Source organism: Watersipora subatra, chromosome 9, assembly GCF_963576615.1.
Source record: "Watersipora subatra chromosome 9, tzWatSuba1.1, whole genome shotgun sequence".
In the NCBI taxonomy this organism is placed as follows: Eukaryota; Metazoa; Bryozoa; class Gymnolaemata; order Cheilostomatida; family Watersiporidae; genus Watersipora; species Watersipora subatra.
Genome location: NC_088716.1, coordinates 43,602,749 through 43,615,925, shown reverse-complemented (window position 1 = coordinate 43,615,925; position 13,177 = coordinate 43,602,749). Strand labels below are relative to the sequence as shown.

General features: G+C 36.3%; 1 protein-coding gene across 1 annotated transcript in view; it reads left to right on the top strand.

Moving 5' to 3' along the window:
- Positions 1-2,209: 2,209 nt before the first annotated feature.
- LOC137405104 (protein mono-ADP-ribosyltransferase PARP4-like) overlaps positions 2,210-13,177 on the top strand; it is a 107,612-nt gene continuing 96,644 nt past the window's right edge. Inside the window, exons 1-7 of the mRNA XM_068091329.1 lie at positions 2,210-2,336; positions 2,428-2,625; positions 3,953-4,134; positions 7,256-7,451; positions 8,989-9,137; positions 10,144-10,236; positions 12,855-13,010. Coding sequence (XP_067947430.1) covers positions 2,442-2,625; positions 3,953-4,134; positions 7,256-7,451; positions 8,989-9,137; positions 10,144-10,236; positions 12,855-13,010 — 960 coding nt within the window. The 5' untranslated portion in view covers positions 2,210-2,336; positions 2,428-2,441. The remainder of the gene's footprint in view (positions 2,337-2,427; positions 2,626-3,952; positions 4,135-7,255; positions 7,452-8,988; positions 9,138-10,143; positions 10,237-12,854; positions 13,011-13,177) is intronic.

The window sequence follows — 13,177 nt, the reverse complement described above, 5'->3', positions numbered from 1 at the left end:
GACTGAAAATGGGGTTATAAGACGCAACAGAAGTGCCTTGATAGATGTACAACCAGAATCCAAGACTCCACAACAGAACTGGGGTGAGGAACTCTTCACAGAAGGCCATGGTCAATGTCAGACCACTACAAAAGCTAGTCGAGTTCCTCGCTCTCCTGACGCCACTGGTGACGCAGAGGGCAGGACAACTTGGTACAGTCCACATGCCAGTCCTAGTGAGTGCCGGGGGTCCAAGTCAGATGTTGCAGAGGGCACTGTAGCCAGGCATACTGATTTGGACCATGGGTATGGTAGACCACAGAGGTCGAAGAAGAAGCCTTTATACTTGGAGGACTATGATCCTAGCGGATAAAAGACAAAGCCAATATTAACTATCTGAACTCTAACTAAATACATACTATTTGTTTTGACAATCCTTCTAGAAAGGGAGATGTTATGTATTTGTATAAACCGGATGTTGTTTATTATAGTTTTTGGTTGACTCGCTATGAGTTTCGTTTTGGGTTGCTCTGAAAAAGAATGGAAACTAACAAGACCGGAATATATTGTTGAGTTTGCTTTTAACCAAAACATAAACCTATGTTAATTGTTGCATAACATCACATGCATAGTCAAAATAGAATGAGATGACAAAGCACATTCAACACTAATGTTGTGTGTGAATTCGCATTAAATATTGGCTAACATAATCTTTCCCAAACCACCCATGACAACGCCTTGGGGTGTATGTATTGGACAGATTTGAATATATATACCAGTAATAGTTTTTTGCACCTCCTACCTGTACTTGATAGTAAGTAAATTTACAACACCCAAGCTGGTGCTAGTCTCATTCATTTATGACAGAAGTGCTGTTGTATGGAAATTCTGCGAAAACAAGATACCAACAGGGAATGTAGCCAGACCACAGGATAAGCATATAATTCGTACAAGCAGCAAGACGCCCAAAGACATTAAAAGATTCAATAATTTGAAAATGTCAAAAGCAAATTAGAAACTACAAGTTTGGAAGAAATCAATCATAGAAACTGCGTCAACACCAGATGGAAAACATGCCAAAGGGAAGTCGAAGCAATTAAACTTACCAACCACTATCATCAAGAAGCTACCAGAGAAACATTAAAGACGAGTTAAATGAGTCACATACAGATCTGCCACTCCTGTCAAACATGACCTAGACACCAGGAGTAAGCCACGAGCTCCACCCTACATGTCAACATCACGTGCACCAGCTGAAGACTTACGCAAACAAGAGATCTTCCCATGCCTGACAGAAAGCATCGAACCTTAACACTCAACCTACACCCACAGGCTAACCATCCCACATGCCAGACATCTATAAAAGAGAACAGCTCCAATGACTAAGCACCTCCCTCCATTCCCCTCTCCATCTCCGGCTCTAGCCTGAGCTCTGGCTCTCTCTCTCTTCCCGAGGGCCTCCTTGGACGCTTTCCCATCTGCCTGCTGAGGAGTCTCTCTCTCTTCTCTACCAATGGAGCCTCCTTCTCCTCCACCAGCTGAGCCTCCTCTACCACTACCTCCGCCACTATCTCAACTGCCGACACTCTCTACCTATGACCTCTCACGACTCTAATTTGACTATCGAAACTCGCAGCCGCATGGACCGAGACAAGCAAACACAGACGACCGTTTGAGCAAGGATGTAATTTTTATTAGCTCTTCTATTTGTTTTGTCATTAATATTGTTTTAGAATTTTGTTAGTTGTTTATTTTAACTGTTTGACTTATAGCATAAAGAAGTAACTTGTACTGGTAAATATCAGCATTACTTGCAATAGCTTAACACCTTCACTATACCTGAACCGGTAATAATCAAATTAGCACCCACAAGCTAAGTAAAAGTGCACAAACTAAACATAGTCAAAATAGAATAATACGACAAGCAAATTCAACACTGATGTTCTGTGTGGATTCGGATTAGTTATGCATAACATAATTTCTCCACAACCACACATCACAGTGCACTTTGAATTATGAAGACTACCTCACTACAGCGAGAATAAAACCGAAAACAAGAAATAAAAAAAACTGACACACTAGAAACTTTAGCAGGCAATCTAGCAACAGTGTGCCCAAGAACGGGCGTCCCAATCCCTTTACCTGAAACGTGTCCACTTGCAAGAAAAACATTTATGCGCTAACAGAAATCGTCTTGCGGCGAGAGCTAAGTTCCTTGTCAAACAACTACGAACAATGTCAAGTTTTTCCCACAATTATCTTTGCCACCTTAGCTATTCGATTAAGTGGAAAAAAAATGTGCAGATCATTAAAACCGTTTTAGATACACTCAATAAATCGACTAAACTAGGTTACAGGTGAGTAGCTTATCCTTGACAACCGGTAAATGCTGATCACCGATGTTGTACTGATCACTGATGTATTGTTAATGCGTAATTCTTTTTGCAGTGTTTGATATCGCAATGATCTCAACTCACTCTTCTTTATTGGAGAAATTTCCTGGTAGAATTGGTGCTAGTCGACCAGCAAATAAGTTTCTTACAACTTCGCACCCCCTTATTCAAACCCACTTGAATACATCTTCAAGACTGCTCGCTGGTTTAGAGCTCTCAGCAAAGCGCCCTTTACCCTCATCTGAAACATCAGGTAGGACACTACACACGTTATTTATTAATCTTTTCGACGTGTTTTATTACTTAGTAGAGATGTCACTGCCACCAATTCGAACAAACGAATTCATTTTAATCTGGGTAATTTCTTCATACGCGTACACGTATTTATATCTGTGTGACTTACCTGTACGCAAGCAGTGGCGTAAGCCAATGGGAAACTGGGATTATTTTTGTTGTAACCTGTAATTGACCAGGCACTCAACTAAAGATTTTTTTGATATTGACAATGCATTATTTTTGCCAGAAAAACCATTCTTACCAATATATATTATGGGTCTATAATTGCTTTAGAGCATAATTCTCTGGGATGTATTGTTTGAGTCTCTTATACAATGTGCATTTTTTAACACCGAACAATGTGATTATTACAATGCTATTACATTATTTCTTAAATCATCACTGCTGCTTAGTTATTACTATTGCTCATGGCAACCTTGAAAAAATACACGCAGAATCTCTCATTTTCGGCTGCTCTAAAATATAAAAACGGCTCACTTTTCAAGTGTACACAATGCAGTATCACGTAAAAAATGGTAAAAATGACAAATAGGCAGCATTTGGGCAGACAGGGCGTGGCGGAACCACCTTTGGTTTTGGCAGGAGTTATAGTAATAAAAAGTTAGTTATGTGTGCATAAAGTTTATAACAATTATTATGGCCCATCTCTTTTTGGTCATACTTACGTTGATTGCTGTGAATCGAGATTGACTACACCGGTTAATCAAAGTAAATGAAAACAGATTAATGTCTCTTTGTAAAACAGCACATTATTAGTTCACTATAACCATTATTTGTTATCTGTTGGCCCTGTTACAGATTCCACTAGCATTATCGATGGTTGAATCAGAGTCATCATACTAGTCAGTCTGATATAAACCATCAAACTCCGAATTGCGGGCATCTCAACTTGCAGATTTGCTGACATATGATGCAAAGTTTGTGCAAATATCTTTCTCGAAATGCAAGAGAAAATGAATAGGCATATTTTTCAACCTGTGGCACACAAAGTTGTGCAAATTTGTACATGCATGTATGCAGTTCATCTTCATCCGGTTTGCTTTTATGGTGCGCGAATAATAATAAAGAGCGCTTTTATATCTTATCAAGTTTTACAGAGACTGGTGTGAGTGGTACAAAAAGACTTACTGGTGACAAACTCAATGATTTCTGTTGTATATTACATCTTAATGTATATTAAGATGCAGGTGTATATTACATCTTAATGTATATTAAGATGTAATATATTATATATTGTTATTTGATATCAACATTTAGCCTTCTTTTCTGTGACACTTCACTAGGCAAACATGGGAAAAGAACTCGGTCTCAGCAGAAGGAGGAGGAGCTACCGGCAAAAGGCGTGTTTAAAAATAAGATATTTTATGTGGAGTTTGCTCTCACTACACCCTTTCATCTTAAGCAAAAGATTAGAAGTGACATAACTGCTAATGGTGGAACGTATTCCCACATCCTTCGAAAAGAGGTAATCATTGTGCCTTCGCATTGTGTAACCACGGGTCATTTTACTGCTTTAGCCAAAACCAGCTAAGTATTTTGTTTGCAACTTGTGGCATCATAATTTAATTTTAATCGAGCATTTAAAAAGTCAAAGTATTAATGTTTCTTCTTCTTCTTCGCCACTCATTATATTGCAAGAAAATGTGGCTACGACACACTTATCAACTGATGTGATGTTTTTAATTTAAAACTTTCAAACAATTATGTTGGTAAAGCGTTTTGTTTATTCCATCAAGAAACCTCTGAGGACTTCCTTGTTTTGTTTACCTCATAGAGAAGCGTATGACGACTTCCTGTTTTTTTTAATTCTATACAGAAACATCTGAGGACTTCTTGTTTTGTTTAACCCATAGAAAAACACCTGAGGACTTGCTGTTTCGTTTGCCCTATAGAAAAACCTCTGAGGACTTCCTGTTTTGTTTACGCCATAGAGAAAAATCTTAGGACTTCCTGTTTTGTTTATTCCATAGAGAAACAGCTGAGAACTTTCTGTTCTGCAATTTTGTAGCAGATTTTGCAACTAAAGTTTCTCAGTCTCACAGGCCATTCTTATGGCGCTTTTGTTTGGCGTGCAGCATTGTATCGATGCTTTAGTAGCTGACTAGGTCGATGGTGTATGTCGATATTTTCAGCCTAATTTTCCTATAGATAGTATTTTTAACGGTGCTTTTAGACTTCCTACATGTTCCCTAGAGAGATGCGCGTGACAAAACATGGCCAAACCATAAATTTATGTCGTCCATAAAATGGGATACTTTAATCATTTTTGTAGTACTATGCATCATTAAAAACTTGGAGTTATCCGCTACTTGCCTCTTATCAATATAGTAATTACTCAATCAATGGTCCATGAATGAATCCAATAAATAAATTTAGTATTCCCTGAATGATTTTGCTATAAATAAAAATACGCGTTCTATTATTTTAGACCACGAACATTCAACTTACTTTTAAAAATCTCAGGCTATGGCTTTTGATGATGCATTGGGATGAAACTATTACGACCCTACTCAACCCCGGTATCATTTACTCCACCCAAGGAAAATTGTCATAAGCCTGCTTTGATTATGAGAGATACACGATTAAATTTGGATTCGTATAATGTACCTGAATCGTATCCTCTCTACGCGTAAGGAATATGAACTCTAGACGTAGGTGATATAAACCGTCCTATAATCACAGCCGGACTGGCAATATATTGGCTAATGAAGTCACGTATTCAATGTTAGCTTCTCTATTCTGATAGTCATGAAAATAATGCTTATCATCTCCATATTTTTAAAAACGAGTCAATCGCTTTCATATCTAAACATTGTGCAAAGCAAAAAGCCGTTTGAAGCATTACCAACATGCTCAACCAAATGGTAATGTCATCAGAAGGATGTGTTGAATATGTTCACATTGTGTCAGTGCTATGCATTGACCTGTTTAGTCACTCAAGTACCATAGTGGAGTTACTCTGAAATCGGATTGAGGTAAATATTTGTTATCAGCAATTTGCGTGTAATAAAATTGGTGATATGGCCTGACAAGTTTTGCAAGCTGTATTGTTGTTGCGCAAGTGCTCTTGGCGAATCACCAGGCTTTTAAGAGGTTGCAAATTAGCTTCCTCAATGAAAATTCCACAATCGGTTCTGCCTACAAGGGCAGTCAATCTGTCTAAGATAACCCAGTTTAGTTGGGCCTTGACTCTATGGTTCTAACATTACTGGCTCCACTGGTACTACTATGTTGCTACACTGGATGATAACATCATCATTTCATTACGCTGCCAAGGTTCACTAGGCTATAGTAGTAACTGGTGTCTAGTGTTACCGATCTTTAACAAAAACCATTATCTACATGTTTGATTTGTTGAGCTATGATGTCAAGGTCAAAAAAAGTGCAGCTAAATAAAGATCCTCTGCTGACTGTTGATAGAATTAAGTTTAAGAGCTCTGTCAGCATTGGAGCATAGCTAAACAACAGCAGACTATTAAGGATGTTGAGGCGTCAATAAAAGCAATCACTTTTTTAAAAGAGATAATATTTAACTGACATTTTGCTGCGTTTCATGAGTTTTGGCGAGCGATAGTAATAAAAATAACAGTGCTGAATCATGTGTAGTGGCACTGCCTGATATGGGAGATAGTGTCTCGTTTCCATGGCAACTCATGAAAATAGAACTCTAAAGATGGACAATAAAACTGAACCTACTAAATCTTTAGCAGCGGTGGTTCAGTGGTTAGTACACTGGCATGTTATCAGTAGGTCAGTGGTTCAAATCACAAGAGGACCATTGGTAGTGATAAAAAGCATGCAGCCACAATTGATTCTGTGCCAAATGTCATGCGCAGATGGTCATAGTATAATTAGTACCAGGATAAATCTGGTTCAGAATAAATTGCCATACATGCAGCAGAGAGGGAATAAATCTTGATATTGAATGTAATGAAAATTAAATTTCTTTTTAAACTTTTAAAACAGATTTCTATCACATGAGTGTGAAGAATACGAGAAGAAATGTCTTATGAATTAGTTTTAGCTCTACTACTCTGTGTATATCTGTCGATATAGTTTACATTGAGCTTTCTCTTTAGTTCATATGTATACAGTAAAGAATTGTGACCGGATGGCAACATTTAACCGGCGACAGTCAACACAAACGGGTTGCAGAAAAGTCTACTATTGGCAATGTTTAAGATCTTGAGGCAGAGTGCTCAATTTCTCAGGTCTCTGACTCTCTGGTAGGAAACTCGAGCCTGGGTAAACATTACTATCCACTTAGGTTAATTGGGATGAAGAAACAATTTTTTATGACTATCGTTTATATAATAACCGCTCAAATGCCAATTTAAGGAGCGCAGGCTTGGAAAAACTCGAATATAACATTTTCGCAACAAAGCGAAGTTTTTCGGTTTACAGTAGATACGACACCAACATACATTGGTTAATTGCATGTTTCTGACTCAGCATTGCGGCTGCAGAGAAACCTATTCGATAGTTTTGTGATCAGCACCGTTCACCCTTCATAACTCCCTGAATCTGTGTTTTTGTCCTCGAATGTTTGTTTTTGTTTTTGACTGTCAACTTTATGGTTTGAACAGGTTGATGCTGTTATCCTAGCCGACAGCACACACAAAGAGTCATACAAATGCAAGAGAGCATTGGATTTGTCTATCCCTGTATTAGACTTGACATACATTACTGACAGCATTGCGCAGGGAAGCTTGAAACATTACGATGACTATATGATATTTGGGCAGCGTCTGGTGAATCAACTACAGTCAGGAAAGATTTCTGGTATGTTACAATATTCACATGTAAGTGTCATTAATATAAGTCACCCAGAAGATTGTGTTTCCACCCAAGTAATTAAAAGATCATGCAGATTCACTATGTAAAACCATAAAATAACTGTTTGACCTGCGGTCCGCAATATGTAATCTTTAACACTTTGAAGATTGTGTCTGAGATCATGTAGGGAATCATTTCCCCCTGATTCTACGCCCAAGCAAACTCGCCTGCGTAGTTTTGCTTTATTTCCGTGTACTTCCGGTTTACGTAGGGTTATGGAATCTTCGTTGCTTTCCACTTAATATGTTCTCAATATGATTTCCAAGTCAGTTGGACTATTACTTCTTGACATATTGCCGACTTCAAAAGACACTTCTAACTGACTGAGAAATGAAAAATGGCAACTGACAGAACATTAATCTCTAATGACACACTGATTAGAATTCTTTTTAATGAAAATCAAAAATGGAAAAAGCTGGAAAACTTGTTTCTTCAGCAACAATAGTTGTAAACTACAACTATTGTTTTACACACTCTTAGCTCCGATAGATCTTACACACTCTAACTTTATTTGCTATACGCTATCTATCAGACTCAGTGTACTGCAATCATTATGTATCTTCAGTTACATCTAAAATATCCCTTCTTTGAAAGAGTGTGAATAAAAACTATTCTTCTTGATTTTGTTTTTTTTGGTTCTACATGTTTGAATCCTAAAAATGGTATTCGGTTCGAGAGAGATTGTGCTATTATAGGTTTTTCATAGTTGATGGAAACTTGTTAATACTGTCTAGGATCTGGGGACACGCTTGTGTATACACATGACTAGACTTCCAAGTGTAAGGCTTACAGGTGCCCATGAGCTTGGAGCTATCCTCTACTTTTAGCAACTTTTAATAATAAGCGATGGGCGGACGTAGTAATTACTCTGTCAAGTGAAGGAACATTTGTAGATGATTCCGATAACATTTATAGAACGCTTTCAAGAGTATGTCGTTAGTGCCTCCGCATATCCGCAGTCAGCATGAGTCTTTGCGCCTCCCATCCCCAAGTGTAATTCTACATTTGTAAATGTTGCATGACTTAACTTGGAATGTTATATGTACCCAATGTTTGTAGCCTCTTCTCAAATGGAATCTAAGAGTGCCTTGATAAACAAGGTTTTTAAATTTGACTATGTACTAGCGTTATTAATCAGTGAGATTTTATCAGTACAAGTGCACACAATTTCTGATTATACACTCAGTTCCTACAAGAAATACCAAATGTTATACAAAGGCTGTCAAAGTTTGTTAGTTTTGTTAATAAATTGTAAGAAATGAAGAGATGTGTAAATTACTTCTCTGTGCTCAATTACAAGTCTTTAGCTTAGATGTCTATGGCTATGTGTTAGTAAACTAACCTACTCGTGTTGACCATTTTGGTTTAACATTGCAGCCTTTCACTTTCCCTAATTCTGCCTTCAATTTAAAAAGAATTGACAAATCAACTTTCTTTCTCTGATTGAGGTAATCCACAGACTTGCAATTACATATTTTCAAAGGAAATACCAAGAGCAAAGCTGCTCACACCTTGCTGCCTAGCTCAGTAGACTGGAAAAGCTTTCCAAGCTATACGGATGATAGGTACACAGGCTATATAGATGAACCCAAAAGATATAGAGTGCCTAAATGGGCATTCCAGCACAAAAAGGTAATACAGTTTCTTATTAGCCTATTTTTTGAAATAAGTTAAACAGAAATAAAGTTGAAAAAATAGAATATTGAACATAGTTTCACAACTTTCCAACCATCTCCAATATTGTGGCTGCTTGTGAAAATTATTATCACTACAATTCAACTAGTTTCCATGATAATCAAGTACGTAATATGTGCAAAGTTGGTCACCTCGCGATTCTATCAGGACTGTAGATCATATCCGTAGTGGGTGGCTGCCTTTAAAGCATTGTTGATTGTTGTATTTCTAGCATGAGGTCACAATAATCTAACTTCAACCCCGCCTCCCACCCGACTGCACGCTGTTAATGCATGCCCAGTTCTTTAATCACTCAATTTAGAAAATTTTAAGCATCTATTACTAGCCACTTTTATGGATGTTTAATGTTGCGGGTTTTTAGCATGTGATCCTAGGAATATATTTTTGATCACATAATGTTAATAAATGCTCGATTGCAGGTATAAGTTTCATAGTCTCCTATACCTTATGTAAATTTGCTCGTGTATGCAAAATCACCGTGTTAGTTTTTGTAATTATTTGATTCCAAAATCTGGTTGGTTTATTTATAACTATTCCGATGTTTTATGATTTGTTCATCCAATCGCCAAGAGGCATAGACTCACGAGTCTCACAGACTCACGAGTCTACCTTTTCTCTCAGAAGTTTCCATCTCTTTCTGTATCGCTAGCTCTCTATTGTCAGTAACGTATAATTTCCTCTTAACCAGACATTCCTTGTAATTTTACAAGATTTATGTGAGTCTCTCTACGCCTGTGTGTACCTCTCCTCTCATCACTTTCCGTAATATACCTAAAATGTTTAGTTTGCCTGATGTAGTTTTCTGCCTTATTCATTGTATACTTCAGAAAGATTATGTATGCAGTATACGGCATACTGGTAACATACATGTGTGTATTTTGTGTAAATTAGTAGTGATTTTTTTTCATTCTCATTCTATCTCAAAAGTGTTAATGATCTGCAGAATGGAGAGCTGTGCGTTCTTGAGATTCATGTTCTCCTGACGGACAGCGACAAGAAAGAGTTCAAAGTCACTACCCAGCACTACCCTGACATGGTAATCCATGACTACAATCTCTAGAGCTATAACTGTGCTATGAAGTGTGAATACTTATTGCGACTATCAATAGTTATCATCGCTGGATAAGATAATACGGTACTGTCGTTACGCACAGTACTCTGGCAGTCTCGGGTGCCGAGAGCAATCGTCAGGCAGGCTGATAAAAAGCATTTTATAACTGCTTGTATATGTACAATAATACTTTAGTATGTGAAGGTAACTTATTGGCTCAAGTAGTAGCGTGCTGTCCGATGATGCTGAATTCTGTGGTTCTGCTGGTTCGAATCCCGTATGATGCTATCTTTTCCCAACATCATATCGTGACATGGAACAGGTGATATGGTGCTAGTTTTTCTTGATCTAAATTAATTCTCTACTCTCGTCCATCATATCATGATAATTGATTAACTTTGTGCCTCAAACTTAAACCATTTTTGAAATTTTAAAATGGCGCTTCTACAAAATTTTGGAAACTTGGAATTTTTCATTATTTTGATTTATGCTAAAACAAAAACTAATTAATTTAAATCTTTTTTTTATGAAGATTGATTGCTAAATGTTTGTCCACTTGTACATCATATCTCAAGAGATTCATATGTAGAGTAGTTGTAAACTGGGATTTTCAGTGTATAGAGAGAAAAATTTGTTTTCTTTTTCTAATTCAGTTTAAATGTAAAATTTTAAATCATTTTTTTACTGATGTTTCACAGAAGTTTGATTCGCAAAACTAAATGATGAATTTTCAAGTAGCAAATTTTTTGATTTAAAAACTAATGCAAACTAATGATGGGGAATGAATGACAGTGAAGATTTAAAGTCTGTCCATTGTGTTGGCAATTATATCAGTAGAAGCAGGTTTTTAGCTAATTATTTTACTTTCTGAGTCAAGTTTCAACTAGAAGACTGGGTAATAATACACTGCCCAGCTCATAAATTGATTTGGCCTAGTTAAAAGCTAGCTTAATAGTAATAATACTATTAAATCTGTCAGATCGAACTCCATATGTTTGTATAGATGTATTGTTTGCATATGTTTGTATGATTGAACTCCATATAGTTCTGTACAACTGCTTTAGCATACGCCTGGTGAACATTTATTACAAGTGATTTTATGGTGTTACTTACTCTTGGTTAAAACAACTTACTCTTGTTTAAAATAACTTTGGTTAAAATAACTTACTCTTGGTTAAAATAACTTACTCTTGGTTAAAATAACTTACTCTTGGTTAAGATAACTTACTCTTAGTTAAAATAACTTACTCTTGGTTAAAATAACTCGTTCTGTAATCTTATTCAAACAATGCGGAAAAATATGCTTGACCTTTACCCTTCCTTAGAGAATTCAGAGATAAATGTTGATGTAAGATTAATAATAACCTTATTTTGTTTATTGGCCCTGATATAGATGTGACACACATATACAGTATATGTATTTGGCATGCATATATATGGCACAAATATACATGTATATGTCGCAAATATATATGACACATATATATATATGGCGCATACATATAAATGACACATATATATATATATATATATATATATATATATATATATATATATATATATATGTATGACACATATGTTGGCACAAAACATATACATATATGTATAATATTCTGATCACTGATGATATTATATAGACTTGGACTTGTCTTACTTTTTAGAAGTGAAATCTAAATCCTTATTTTTGTAATTTAGTCAAAAAGGCCATAGCTACAATCATGCCTCAAGGCAGGTGTGTTCAAACATTGTTACTAAATCTTTTCTGAAGTGTTATTGTCCTGACAAACAAAGTCAAGCGTTTGGTAGCCTTGAAATATGTCTGATAATTTTATGCTGGGCCGTGTGAAACCTGACTCGTATCGCTTTTGTTTATGAACTTTGTGTTGCTTATCTGCCATTCCTCAAGGTTTCTTATGAGCACAATTATTTTTGCAAGAAAAGTATTTTGTAAGACTTGGCTAGTTTGCAAATTTATTGGATGTGAAAATATGGCAGTGGAATAGCTATCACAAACACAATTAAACCCGAATTGCAAAATGTAGTTTTAAATGTGGGTAAAGCTTTCGGGTTAACACAGGTTTTTACCAATGTTAGGGATGCCATCCTTACATTGCCGCTAGAATACTGAGTAATTTACTATGACCCAGTTAAGACAACCCTCTAACATAGCACATGGGCAGAAAACTACCTTCACTATAAGCTTTGAGATAAAATTCACAATTTTGAATTTTTGTTTTTGGTGTTTTGAAATCTTTTTTAAAAATTTATCCAGACAATTTTGAGTTGAAAGGGTAAACGAGCCTGTTGTAAATAAGCCTGTTGTATCGGAAGTGCTAGTGTATCAGATGGTGCTGCTCTAGAATTTCTGGTTTAACTCCTTACTTTACCCCAATTGTTTACTGGCCTGAATGATTTATTCGGTATCAAGAAGTCTTTTTGAAATTAGAGTTATAGAAATTTTAAAAGTTTAGTTCAATGATCTTTATGTGTAGTCGTAATAAAATTATGTCAGTTTATGTTAGCTGTCATAAGTAGAAGTTTCTTTTTCAAATGTTTTGATCTGAAAACTTTGTACAGCTATTTAATGCCTGTTTGTTCTACAGAAAAAGGAGAGCTCATCCACAGAAGTAAGAGAGGCTAATGGGCCTTTTCAGGCAGAGCTATTATTTGCTAGCCTCTGTGCTCACAATGAGTACAACTTGGGCTATTCTCGCATGAGCTACATCCCTGTACGCAGAGGATCACCAAAGCTCATTCAGGTGTGGCATTACACAATCACTTTTGTAACTTTTCTAACAATAACTACAACATAACCTTTCTGTTCTGTTTTTGCTGCTTCTGTCTTTATTTCCTGTGTATCCATTTCCATTATTACTTTTTAATAAATTTAGAATATTGTCCAATATGTTTTCTATATTTAGTGTTA